The sequence below is a fragment of the Coffea eugenioides genome, chromosome 6 (assembly GCF_003713205.1).
Source record: "Coffea eugenioides isolate CCC68of chromosome 6, Ceug_1.0, whole genome shotgun sequence".
Taxonomy (NCBI): Eukaryota; Viridiplantae; Streptophyta; class Magnoliopsida; order Gentianales; family Rubiaceae; genus Coffea; species Coffea eugenioides.
The window spans coordinates 37606429-37620456 of NC_040040.1; the positions used below are offsets into that span (position 1 = coordinate 37606429).

Genomic DNA, 14028 nt, shown 5'->3' on the forward strand with positions numbered 1-14028 from the left:
GAAATTTCGCGTTATCGCGCACAAATCGGAAATACGCAGTTTCGCGTGCGCAATTATTTGAGGGATATTAGACCCTTATTTTTAGACTATTAAGAGTGAATAATAATAATATGAATGGAAGTGCATTAAAGGTTTAGGGCACAAGTGAAACAAATCCGAGAGGAAACGAGCACGAAACGCGCGCGCACGTGCATTATTTTCTTAGTGGACTTGGAGTAATTTTGGGCCACATATTTTAAGCTTCCTTTAGAAGCCAATAACATTAGATTTCCCTCCCTCACATACACTCAAGCAGCCGAACCTCACAAGGATAATAAGACCAGAATTTCTTCACACTCTCTTTCTTCAATCTCTTGCTCAAATCACTTCAAAATTTAACCACAACTTCCAAATTACTTGGTGATCATCTTAAGCTAGGAGAAGAGCTACATTTTCACAGTTTTCTTGGGCTTAAGGTGACCGAAAATTTTTGCTCTAGCCATCTAAGGAGGTAAATGATGATCAACCTCTTGAATCTTGGTTTATATAAGTTGTATTGCACTTGTGAGCTCATAAATTCATATGGATAGCTTTATATTCTTGGAAATCTTGTGAGTGGGCTCTATGAAATCCCACAATGGCTTTGATGATCTGATTTGATGAGATTGGATGTTAATTGTGTTGATTAAGTGTTAATTTAGTAGAGTTAATTGTTAAAAGTGAAAAGGAAATCAAATGAGGGGTTGCATGTTGAGGTGCCGGTTCTGCCCCTGCTTTGCCGCACCTGTTGGTGCAATTTTTTGTAGTTAAATTAACTTGATTTTGATATAGATATGTTGTATAGGCTGTGTGGAAATTTTTCACCAAAAATCATCCAATTTGGTTGGCCAAAAGTTAAGATTTCGAAAATGTAGCAAAACTGGAAAAGTAACCCGAGCCTCTCTGGCAGTGATTTTGTTTCGGACATACGTCTTTGGTCCGACGTCAAAATTGAGTGCCGTTTCCGGCATTAGAAACTAGACATTTCTAGTTTTCCAACGGTATAAAATGCATGCTTTGATTCCACCTGAGTGAGCCATACCGACCTTGGAAAGTTGCCTGTTCTGTTTCTCGTCTGTACTGGAAGCCCTGTTTTGAGTTGCGATTTGATGCTCAAATATGAGCTACTTGTAGAAAGAATTTTAAAATAATTTCTTTTGAGAAATTGTAGTCTTATGAATGTAGTTTTCAATGCCACTAACCACGCTCAATTCTGAGTTCAATTGAGTGAGTTGTGGCCGGATTTCAGAGCTGTCTTTGTGAAAGAAAACCCTAATTCTGGACTGATTTATAGCTAATCTTGATTTGGAACTTGTTATTCGAAATCCCTGGTGTTAATCACCTACCAAACATATTTTGGGATGTTTCCTAGACTTTGTCTTCATAAATGAATCATGTTCGACGAATTTTCGTTGGCCAAATGTTTGAGAAAAGGAAAATTGAAGTACAAGGCAGATTTGCCTTAGAAATTCTTGAAACTTTAGTGGCTTTGTTAACTGACTTTCCGTACGAATTTTTATACCAAATTTGATATAGGAATAGCCCTTATGTGGTAGTATAATACTGCCAAATTTGGTGCCATTCCGAGTCCATTTCGATACCCAACTAAAGGCTCAAAGTTCATGCTTCAAATCTGGAAAATCCCTGTTCAATGAGGAAATTTCAGTAACTTTGAGCCGCTATATTTTGGTGCTCAAAACTCCAATTCTTGTTCTGCTTATTTTGTTTTAAACTTTGATTGTAACTCTAATTGAGTTCCAAATTTCAGAGGCTAGTTCGCATTGTATGAATTTTGCCAAATTTCCAAAGTTGGCCAAAAACCAACCCCAAAAACTGCCTTAGTATTCAAAACAGCATCTGGAACCCAAAATTTGAATGTCTTTTATTTGAAATCAAGGAAAAGTGTTTTCTAGGAACTTTTAGTAGTTTGGAAGCAGTTTCCAACGGTATCAAGTTTTCCAATTTTGGACTTACAGAGAGTGAGATACGATTTTTCAAAGATCGCTCGACAAATCTGAAATTTCCGAACTTAAAGGAAATTGAAGGTTGCGAACTTTCTATTTTCCTTGGATATTGCTAGACCGTTTTACACTTGATTTCAAAGATGAAAAACAGATTTCACTTGTGTTTTAAAACCCCATTTTTGAGTCTCGATTTACGAGTAATTAAGACTCATTTTCGTAAAATTTTCTTAGATTGTACATGTAAGGATCGAAGACAACCTAAGAGGGGGAATGAATTAGGTGGTTTAAAAACTGGCCAAGATATAAGTCACTTTTTGAGAACTTTCCCTCTTTTTCTAAAAGACCACTCAATGGAGCAATTGATGAATAAGCACAAGAGCTTGGGAGTAGAAGAGATAGACAATTTATATTGCAAGGCAGTAAGTAAAAAGGATAGAATAGCAAACCAAGTTTCAAACTCCACTTGAGTTTGAATTTCACTTTATATAGCAAGCTTCTTCAAGTTGATCAACTTACAACCAATTTCTTGTGTACAAAGGAAGGATCACTTTCTCCTCGCCCCAAGCAGCACTTGGTCAAGCAAGAAAGTTTTACTATCACTCGGATAACCCTCACAAAGCTACACTATTGAAGAAATTGAAACACACTTGAAAAGCTTATCGAAAATTACACATCTAAGAGTACAAATCTTCTTTTTGGAGTATTCACACACTTGAATCACTCAAGATCTAATGTAGTCTCAATGTGCAAAGTGTTTTTGAAATGGTTGACTTTGCTCTATTTATAAGAGACCAAAAAGTATTTCAATTAATGCTGTCAACGGATAGAAGGCAGCTGAAAAGTCAACTAGCCGTTGGTGGTGTCGGACATCTGATAGGCTGGTTTTCCACGTCCGATCGCAGGCAGTGAGTTCAAGAAGTTTTCTTGAAATGTTTAGGACGTTCGGTGCTTCAATGCTTTGCGTCCGAAGTATCGCAACGTTTGTCAGACGTCCGGTACTCAGGTGTTGTATGTCCAAACGAAGTCAGTGAGTTTAGAGAACTCGGCTTATTATCTTCGGACGTCCGAGAGTGAGTTCCTTATGCATCCGAAGTCTCGAAAGTTACTCGAAGTTACTCGAAGGTTATCGGACGGCCGATGCAGACTTTTTGTGCGTCCGACTCATGCTTCAGCATATGTTAGCCTGTTTTGCTCCAAATCTGAAAACATCTATTTAGGGAATATTAGTAACATCCATTTGTTTTGTAATCATCAAAAGATACGGACTGAGATGAACAATCTCTTCCCCTTTTTTATGATGACAAAATAATGGATAGAGCAAAAAATTTAAGTACAACTCCCTCTTACTTAATGCATCTACCCTCTTTGCTTAAGTACAAAATTTAAGTACAACTTCCCTTCAGAATAATGTTCACCCATGTTTACTCAGAAAAAAAATGACTCCCCCTCACATAGAGAATTCATATCCAAACCATTTCTCCCCCTTTTTGTCATCATTAAATCAACCATGGCCATATACCAACAATATCGTCCAGCAACAAACAATATCAGACATTAAGTGCCAAACATTCATCCAAAAAACCAAAGGAATAACAAACCAAGAATTCAAAACACACAAAATATCCAAATATTCTTACAGACCAGCAGTGAAAGGGAAAGTAGAAGTCTTAATACAAAACACATAAAGTTTGAAACGCAAGGGATGCCAAGAGCCTATTATGAACTATCATGAGGTGCATGTGCCTAGGGGTGCCTAAAATGTGATTTTGGAGGATCCAGGCCTTCTTCTAGCCAGACGAAACTGAGCAGGGTCTTCTTCCTCAGTGTCCTCATCCTCATCATCATCATCCTCCTCTTCAGTTTCTTCTTCAGTTGTCGGAGCTTTTCCCTTGTCCTGTGGTTGAGAACTGGAGGCACGGTATTCTGGGGTAGTTTCAGTGGTTGGCTCAATTCTAGGCTCCTTTCGCTGTGCATTTTCATTTTCTGGAGGAATAGGAGGTACGAGCAGATTCCTTTTGGCAACGAAGGTGGCTTGTTGATCAGAAGTCATGGTCATCATCAAGCCATCTTCAAGAAGCAGGATATGTTGTTTAAGATCTTCAAGCAGGTGATGACCTCAAGGTTGAATGAAGGAAATTTAGAGGCTGATTTTTTGGGATGAATGGTGAAGGGTGTCACATACATTGACTGGTCACGAGGAGTCTTAGGGGTGACAGGGGTTTCATGAAGATTTTCCCTCCTAGACTTAGAGACAGTTTTTTTGTAGCACTAATGACCCTAAAAAAATTTCAAAATTTTCCTTTCAAAGTAAGTCTTTGAAAACACAGTTGATGCACTCTCTTTTGGAGATTTGCCAGTGAAAGGAATTTCAAAATGATTAAAAATAGGAGTCAGAAATTTTTCATAGGACAGTTTCCTACGGTTGTCAGTGCTGATTTTTAGCAGAAATTTGCACATGACAAAACCAAAATCAATTCGAATTTTTTCAAGAAAACAGTAGAACAGATAAAGTTTCATTTTTTTTGCATCAGTTCTGTGACCATCAGTGAGCACAACAGATTGAAATGATGGTAAAAATGATCAGGTTTTGAGGACTAAGATCTTCCAATCTTGCCTCAGCAGGAGTATTAAAGTGAGACTGAAAATAGGTCATCAATTTTACAACATGAAAGTGATGGTATGCATAGGAAAATTTTTCGTAAGAAAAGAAATATGTAATTTTGCCTTTAAAACCACTTTCAATTTTGGTTTCCAAAACAGAGTTAACAATGTCAAGGTTCAGTTCAATGTTAACAGAGTTGACACGAGAAATAAGATCAGTATGTGATTTACCTTTCCTAAGATTAGCAAAAAACTGATGAAGCATGTCATGATAGAATGTGTTTGAAATGGTTAAAAGATGGGTCCATTTTTGGAATTTAAACAGGTTCAAGATCAAGCTTACGGAACTCATAGGGGATAATGGTCCTCTGGGTGATGAAGCCCTTCTGCGAGATCCATTCAAACCTTTCTCTGGCTTCATCGTCGATGAACTTGGGTAGAGAAGTGGGTTCAGTAGCAGTGTGGGTCTCAGGCTGCTCAGGACGCTTTCTTTTTCCACTGCGCTGAGCAGTTTGCGCAGCACTCTGGACACCAGATCTTGTCCTTGGTGATCTCCTGGTAGATGGTTCCTCAGTTTACTGTTCCTCAGCAGTTTTTTCTACATTCTGCTGATCCCCGGAAGGATCAACCGTTTGCTTTTCCTTGGGTTGAGCAATGCTCTTTCTTTTGGCAGTCCTTTTTCCTTTCCTGGGTGATTTGGTTACTGTTACATCTGCATTGGTGGGCTGCACTGGTTTCTCTTCATTGTCACTCACTGGATGCCCTTCAGATTGCTGTTCCTCCATCTGGTCATTAGATGGTTCAGCAGATGGCTCTCTAGTTTGCACATTCTACTTTTTTCTTGCAGATTATTTCGTTTTTCCACCTCGGTTTCCAATTTTCCTCTTGGGTGATTTGATGGAGGGTTCAACAACTTGAACATCTTCATCCTCTTCGTCACGCAGCTTGAAAGTGCGTCCGGCACTCACGGATCCCCCTCTAATCCTTTCCATGATTGAAGTGCAGTGTGGTTTATGTTGCGTGATGTGATGCAAATGAGTATCAAACGGTGAAAAGTTCAGTATGAACTACAATGGATGCACAAACAGTCCACAGAGTGAGTTTTTGTGATTAGGGTTTCGGGAAGTAATTGAAAATTATAGTGTAGTTGGCGGTTGGGGGAAGTTACGAAATGCAATAAACCCGCAATAGGTGTGAGAAGGTGACGGTCAGAGTGATTTCTTGGTACTTGTTCCAGGGAGAGACGAATTTGAATTTTAAACTTTGAGAGAATGTGAAGAGTTGCGTCCGAGATAAAAGGGTAAGAATGGACTGAATGACTCAGAGAATTTCTTTATAAGATGCGATTTTTGAGTGTCGGACTGCCGAACGAAGTGAATCGTCCGACACAACCGTCCGAACCAAAACTTTTCTGGAAAACGGATGAACAACACTGTTGGACGTCCATTCTAACCCATTGGACGTCCGATAAAGAATGACCAGAAAAAAAATCTTAGAATATTTTTTCTGAAACGCCCAATTTTGTTCTCAGATACACAAATTGATCTAGTTGAAGGATTTTTGTGAGAATATCAGCAATTTGATCTTTAGAACAAACATATTGAACACAAATTTTACCCTTGTGGACAAGATCGCGAATAAAATGATGTTTTATATCTATGTGCTTAGTCCTAGAATGTTGAATGGGATTTTTTGTCAAATTGATGGCACTAGTGTTATCACAATACATAGACACACAATCATAAACTAAACCAAAATCATTCAATGTGGTTTTCATCCACAACAATTGAGCACAACAAGCACCAGCAGCAACATATTCAGCTTCAGTTGTAGACAGTGAAATAGCATTTTATTTTTTGCTAAACCAAGACACTAAGCAATTTCGAAGAAAGTTACATATACCTGTTGTACTTTTTCTATCTACCCTACAGCCACCAAAATCAGCATCAGAGAATCCACACAGAGAAAGTTCATGATACTTAGGATACCAAAGGCCAAAACTCAAGGTTCCTTTTAGATATCTAAGGATTTTTTTACCGCATTCAAATGTGATTCCTTTGGACAAGATTGAAAACATTACATAGGCACACAGCAAACATAATATCAGGTTTACTAGCAGTTAAGTAAAGCAAACTATCAATCATACCTCTATATTTCTTTTCATCAACTTTTGTACCTTTTTCATCCTTGTCAAACTTGGTAGATGTGCAAATAGGTGTTCCAACTTGTTTTGAATCCTCTATTCCAAATCTTTTTAGTAGCTCCTTGGTGTATTTGGTTTGATTGATGAATGTTTCATCTCAGGATTGAACCATTTGGAGTCTAAGGAAGAAATTTAATTCTCCCATCATGCTCATTTCAAACTCTTTTTGCATGATATTGAAAAAATCCTTACACAAACTCTCATTAGTAGCACCAAATATAATATCATCCACATATATTTGTACAATTAAAAGATCACGTGAACTTTGTTTAGTGAAAAGAGTAGTATCCACAATACCTCTTTTAAAATCATTTTCAATCAAAAAACCACTCAAACGTTCATACCATGCTCTTGGAGCTTGTTTTAGTCCATACAAAGCTTTTGAGAGTTTAAATACATGATTTGGATAAATTTCATTTTCAAAATCAGGAGGTTGATCAACATATACTTCTTGATCAATAAATCCATTTAAAAAAGCACTTTTAACATCTATTTGAAATAATTTAAAGTTCTTGAAACATGCAAAGGCCAAAAATATTCTAATTGATTCTAGCCTAATTACGGGTGTAAATGATTCATCAAAATCTATTCTTTCTTCTTGAGTGTATCGCTTAACAACCAGTCTGGCCTTATTTCTTACTACCTCACCTTTGTCATTCATTTTATTTCTAAAAATCCACTTGGTGCCAATGATAGGATGATCTTGTGGTCTAACAATTAATGTCCAAATCTTGTTTCTTTCAAATTGATTTAACTCCTCTTCCATAGCTAAAATCCAGTTCTTATCTTTCAATGCATCAACAACATTTTTGGGTTCAAAGTGTGAGACCAATGTAAAATTATCTATTAGTTGTCAAGAGGAGGAACGTGTTCTGACCTTTTCGGATGGATCACCAATGATGAGTTTCTTAGGATGGTTTTGGACAAATTTCCAGGCTCGTGGAAGATCATTAGGAGTGGTAGTGTCTCTGCCGTTGTTTTTCCTAGTTGGACTGTCTTGAGTTTCATTTTCCTTTGAATCATTTTCTGGTGAAACAGTGTCTTGGTCACTGATTGTTAGTTTTTTTAGTTCTTCTTGAACACCTGCATCATTATCCTCACCACAACTCATGGAAATATCACTATTAGATTCATCAAAAGTAATGTGTATAGTTTCCTCTATAACCAGAGTCCTATGATTATAGATTCTAAAACCTCTCTTATTCTCACAATATCCCAAAAAAATTTTCTCATCAGATTTTTTATCAAACTTTTCAAGATATTCCTTGATGTTTAGAATGAAACATCTGCAACCAAAAACTTTAAAATATCCAACAACAGGCTTTTTATCAAACATCAGCTCATTTGAAGTTTTGTTCAAAATTGGTCTTAAAAGTACTCCGTCGATGGTATAGTAGGCTGTGTTTATAGTTTCAGTCCAAAAATACTATGGTAAATTACATTCACTAAGCATGGTTCTAGCAGTCTCTTGAAGAGTTCTATTTTTTCTTTCAACAGCTCCATTTTGTTGGGGGACTCTTGCAATGAAAAATTCATATGTAATACCATTGTTATCACAAAATTCTGAAAAACCACAGAAACAAAATTCTGAGCCATTGTCACTTCTTATTTTAATGATTTTCAAACCAATCAGATTCTGAACTTTTACAAATAGTGAAACAAAATTTTTGAAAGTATCATCTTTGTGTGCAAGAAATATCACCCAAGTGTATTTAGAATAATCATCAACAACAACAAAATAAAATTTTTTGCCATCTAAACTTGTGGTTTGAGTTGGACCAAATAGATCAAAATGTAAACGTTCTAGAGGTTTTGTAGTAGAAACACATTTCTTGAGTTTAAAAGATATCTTGACTTGTTTTTCAAATTGGCAAGCATCACAGATTCGGTCTTTTTCAAATTTGATTTTTGGAAGCCCTCTAACAAGTTTCTTTTTGAAAATTTCTTTTAGCAAATCCATATTGAAATGACAGAGCCTTCTATGCCACAGCCAGGGGTCCTCATTTGCTGTTTTGAGACAACTAAGGCTAGAGGAATCAACTTTTTCAAGAATAACTACATAAATGTCATTTACCCTTTTTTCTTTGAAAACAGTGTTGAATTTTGAGTCAAGAACAAAACATTCATGCTTTTTAAATAACACAAACAGATTCCTATCATACAATTGATTAACGCTTAACAATTTGTAGCTCAAATTATCAACTAAAAGAACATTGTGAACAAAGATTTGACTATTCTTACCAACATCACCAATTCCACAGTTTTGGCTTTGTTGTCATCTCCAAAAGTTACCTTTTCACTTGCTTTTAGCTTAAACTTGATGAACTGTGGTGTCAAGTCATATGTCTTGAGCATCCACTATCTATGAACCACTTTGATTCCTTAACAATGTTTACCAGGTTCACCAACACAAAGATCCACAAGATAATATTTGGTACCCTTTATTTTTTGGGTCCTTGAGAGTTAGCATTATGTCTAACCATCCACATGCATCTCATGTCATTTCTCATATTTTTTCTACCATAACAATTACTTTTATGTGGCCAAATTGACAACAGAAACTACACTCAGTTAAAGAATTATTCAAATGAACAGGTTTAATAAATCTGACTTGCCTTTTCCTATGGATAGCAACTCATTTGCATTGTGATTCAGCCTTTTTTGATGAGTACCAAAATGAGATTTTGCGTCATTCTTTTGAAAACAGTTTTGTTTCTTATGTTGAAGCATCTAATTAAGATCATCCATTCTTCTTTTCAAGTTACTTTGTTCATTTTTTAGCTTGTTATAGAAGTTTATTTTTCTATCAAGTTCAGCATGCAAATTATTTTCAATCCTTTTCAGGTTCTTATTTTCATTGCTTAGACATTTGTTTTGTCGAAAAAGGCTTGCATTGTCTTGTATCAGAAAGTTAATTTTCTGTTTTAGTTCCTTATTTCTAACATAGGATTCTTTCAAATTGTTGTGCATTTTTTTCAAAAACGAATTAACATCATCATCAGATTCACTATCACTATCAGTTTGAGAGTTACACGTGGTTATCTCTTCATCACTAATGGTCATGAAAGTCACTTGGGCAGATTCCTCTTCTTTTTTGACTTCACCTTCTGAATTGCAGTCATTTCAGGTGATCTGAAAATTGTTGAACTTTGGTTTTCGTTCAACCTTGCTCTTCTTCTTTTTCTTCATTGGACACTTATTTGCATAGTATCCAGGTTGGCCGCATTCAAAGCACTTATCAGTTTACTTTTTGTTGAACTCTAGCTTGCCTTTGTTTCTCAAGTTATTGGACTGATTCGGGAAGAAATTGCTAGGTCCATCTTTTCTGAATCTTCTCTTGTTGAGTATTCTTTTGAAACTTTTCGTGATGAGTGCAATATCACTGTCATCACCTTCCATTTTATTTTCATCTAAGGAGGCTGAATCATCTTCATCTTGTGAGGCTTTTAGAGCAATACTCTTTCTCACTTTTGTATCTTCTTCCTTCTGCACCTTGGACTTGAGTTTTAGCTCATAAGAGGTTAAAGAATTAATAAGAGATTCAATAGACAAGATATTTAGATCTTTAACTTCTTCAATGGCAGTCACCTTACTCTCCCATTTCTTGGATAAAACATTCAGAATTTTTTCTATTTTTCTCACCTAGAGAGTAATCCTTTTTAAGTACTTCTAAATCCTTAATAAGATCATTGAATCTGCAATACATCTTGTCAATGTTTTCATGAGGTTCCATCTTAAAGAATTCATACTTAGTGACCAGAATGGACTTCTTTTGTTCTCTCACATTCTCACTTCCTTCATGGATTTCTCTGAATTTATCCCAAATCTCTTTTACAGATCTACAGCTTTTGACTCTAATAGACTCATTTGAATCTAAAGTATTGTATAATACATTCATAGTTTTGGCATTTAAGATAAGATGAGTTCTATCATCACCAGTCAACTCACTCCTTGTTTTTAGCCTCGGCTTATGAGTAACTTCATCAATAATAGAGGCATCATATGGACCTTCATTGACAATAAATTACAACTCAATATCAATAGATTGTAAGAAGATAATCATCCTTTCCTTCCAACTCACATAATTTGATCCATTGAACATTGGGGGTCTAGTGACGGATTGTCCTTCAAAAAATATTACATTGTTAGTTGTCATTTTTACTCCAAAGCTGATTGAGCTTAATCTCTAGGAGACCAAACTCTGATACCAATTGTAAGGATCGAAGACAACCTAAGAGTTGGGGTGAATTAGGTGGTTTGAAAACTAGCCAAAATATGAGTCACTTTTTGAGAATTTGCCCTCTTTTTCTAAAGGCCCACACAATGGAGCAATTGATGAATAAGCACAAGTGCTTGGGAGTAGAAGAGATAGACAATTTATATTGTAAGACAGTAAGTAAAAGGATAGAATAGCAAACCAAGTTTCAAACTCCAATTGAGTTTGAATACCACTTTATATAGCAAGTTTTTTCAAGTTGATCAACTTACAACCAAACTCTTGTGTACAAAGGAAGGATCACTTCCTCCTCGCCCCAAGCCGCACTTGGTCAAGTAAGGAAGTTTTACTATCACTCGGATAACCCTCACAAAGCTACACTATTGAAGAAATAGAAATACACTTGAAAAGTTTATTGAAATTTTTACCACTAAGAGTACAAATCTTGTTTAAAGAGTATTCTCACACTTGAATCACTCAAGATCTGATGTAGTCTCAATATGCGAAAGTTTTTTTGAAGTGGTTGACTTTGCTCTATTTATAAGAGACCAAAAAGTACTTTAATTAATGCTGCCAACGGATAGAAGGCAGCTGAAGAGTCAACTAGCCGTTGGTGGTGTCGGACGTTCGATAGGCTGGTTTTCCGCTTCCAATCGCAGGCAGTGAGTTCAAGAAATTTTCTTGAAATGTTTAGGACGTCCGGTGCTTCAATGCTTTGTGTTCGAAGTGTTGCAACGTTTGTCGGACGTTCAGTACTCAGGTGTTATACGTCCGAACGAAGTCAGTGAGTTTAGAGAACTCGACTTATTATTTTCGGACGTCCAAGAGTGAGTTCCTTATGCGTCCGAAGTTACTCGAAAGTTATCGGACAGCCGATGCTGACTTTTTGTGCGTCCGATTCATGCTTCAGCATATGTTAGCCTGTTTTGCTCCAAATCTGAAAACATCTATTTAGAGAATATTAGTAACATTCATTTGTTTTGTAATCATCAAAAGATACGGATTGAGATGAACAATATATAAGTCAAATCTGAGAATTTCACAGGATTTTTTGATAGTTACTGTAAATTAGCTCTTTTTACTCCAAAAAGTACAATATTGAGAAAAATTGAAAAAAAAATTAGAACATATGGTTGCCTAGAATATTATCATTCCATTTTTAATATCTATTCTAGAGGTCCATGGATCATATACATCTCGAAGCTTACTAGGGGATTAAATTCTTCAGTTCTCCACTTTACTTTCTTATGTAAAATAAAATAACTAAATTTAGATTGTACATATATCTAGTAGATTAATCTAAGTTTTAGACAAATATAAATAAGTAGACATATATTTTTTCTGGTGGAAAAATCTTAGGTACTTGTCCCCTTGAAAATATAAGAAATATATGGACCAACATGCTACTAGACAAAGCTCCAACTATATGGCTTATCCTCAACTACTTATAACTAGAAGGGGATCACCATGCTGATGGTTGAAGTTATAAGGTTGATATATCCGAGTTACGCCTAAAACGATATGTACTAGTTATTTTTTTTCAAAACAATAAAATATTTTTATTATAAAATAATTGCAAAATAATGTCAACATCGCAATATATGATTAATTTAGGTTTAAACTTAAGCATGTAGGAAAGTTGGTTTATCAAAAGAGAAAACACTAAAGTGAATAGCGTAATATCAAATACAAATAATCAAAGTAGATTTGCCTAATGTTCATGGAAAGTTATCAAGGCAATAATTGTGAAAAGAAAATAAGTTATAGTACAATTTAAGTGATATTTATCTAAAGATACTTTGGCAGTCATATTTAAATTGGATAAACTAGTAGAATTGGAAGTATAAAACAAACAATGCTTTAATCATCATAAAAGCTGATGTGATTGGTCACATAAGGACCAATTGCTAAAAACATTACAAAGTAGGGAATAATAAAGTACAAAGACGAAAACCCCATTAGCTTCCAATGTTCCACTATTCGAGTTCTATATCACTCATATTTGCAAAGAGACAGCATATTGGAAGTAAATAAACTCTTCTAAATTTGTTTCCATGTTTTGTTTAAAAAAGAGAAAAATGCAGTTTTGGTACCTAAACTTTGACGCACGAGCGGTTTTAGTCCCCAAATTTTGGACGAAAACAAATTTGGTACCCGAACTTTCAAATTTTGAGCACATTAAGTACCCTTGACGATTTTTTTCCAAATTATTACCGGAAAAAGCAATGTGATAGTCACATGTCCGGCCGAAATGGAATTAAAAAAGGCCAAAAATGCAGTTTTGGTACCTAAACTTTAACGCACAAGCGGTTTTAATCCCCAAATTTTTGACGAAAACAAATTTGGTACTCAAACTTTCAAATTTTGAACACATTAAATACCCTTGATGATTTTTTCTCAAATTATTATCGAAAAAAGCCATATGACAGTCACGTGTCCGGCCACAATTGTATAAAAAAAGGCCCAAAAAATGTCAAATGCCATTATAATACTAAGTATTAAATTTAAGGACTAATAGCGTAATAAAGAAAAAATTCAAGGACTAAATAACAACACATGAGTCAACAAAACCCAAGAACTGATACAAATGAGCTCCAATTCCAGACAAATTTTGTGACTTGATTCTTAGATTAATGTACTGGAATTGGAGCTCATTTGTATCGGTTCTTGGGTTTTGTTGACTTATGTGATGTTATTTAGCCCTTGGATTTTTTCTTTATTACGCTATTAGTCCTTAAATTTCATACTTAGTATTATAATGGCATTTGACATTTTTTGGCCTTTTTTTAAATACAATTATGGCTTGACACGTGACTGTCATATAGATTTTTTTGGTAACAATTTGGAAAAAAATCATCAAGGGTACTTAATGTACTCAAAATTTGAAAGTTCAAGTACCAAATTTGTTTTTGTCCAAAATTTGGGGACTAAAACCGCTCATGCGTCAAAGTTTAGGTACCAAAACTGCATTTTGACCTTTTTTTTTCCATTTTCGCCGGACACCTGACAGTCACATGGATGTTTCC

General features: G+C 35.5%; 1 protein-coding gene across 1 annotated transcript; it reads right to left on the bottom strand.

Moving 5' to 3' along the window:
• Positions 1-3735: 3735 nt before the first annotated feature.
• On the bottom strand, positions 3736-5368 carry LOC113774132 (glutamic acid-rich protein-like). Its single transcript, XM_027318701.1, has 4 exons — positions 5163-5368; positions 4989-5081; positions 4716-4819; positions 3736-4049 (listed from the first exon to the last, which is right to left on the bottom strand). The coding sequence occupies exons 1-4, from the start codon at positions 5366-5368 to the stop codon at positions 3736-3738; spliced, it is 717 nt and encodes a 238-aa protein (XP_027174502.1).
• Between the last annotated feature and the right edge of the window lie 8660 nt (positions 5369-14028).

Coding starts and splice junctions, on each gene's coding strand:
- LOC113774132 (XM_027318701.1), bottom strand. CDS start 5,368: ATGGAGGAACAGCAATCTGAAGGGCATCCAGTGAGTGACAATGAAGAG. Junction 4,820..4,988: donor GACGATGAAGCCAGAGAAAG/GTTTGAATGGAT, acceptor TGCTAATCTTAG/GAAAGGTAAATCACATACTG. Junction 4,050..4,715: donor GGAAACCAAAATTGAAAGTG/GTTTTAAAGGCA, acceptor TGCTTCTTGAAG/ATGGCTTGATGATGACCATG.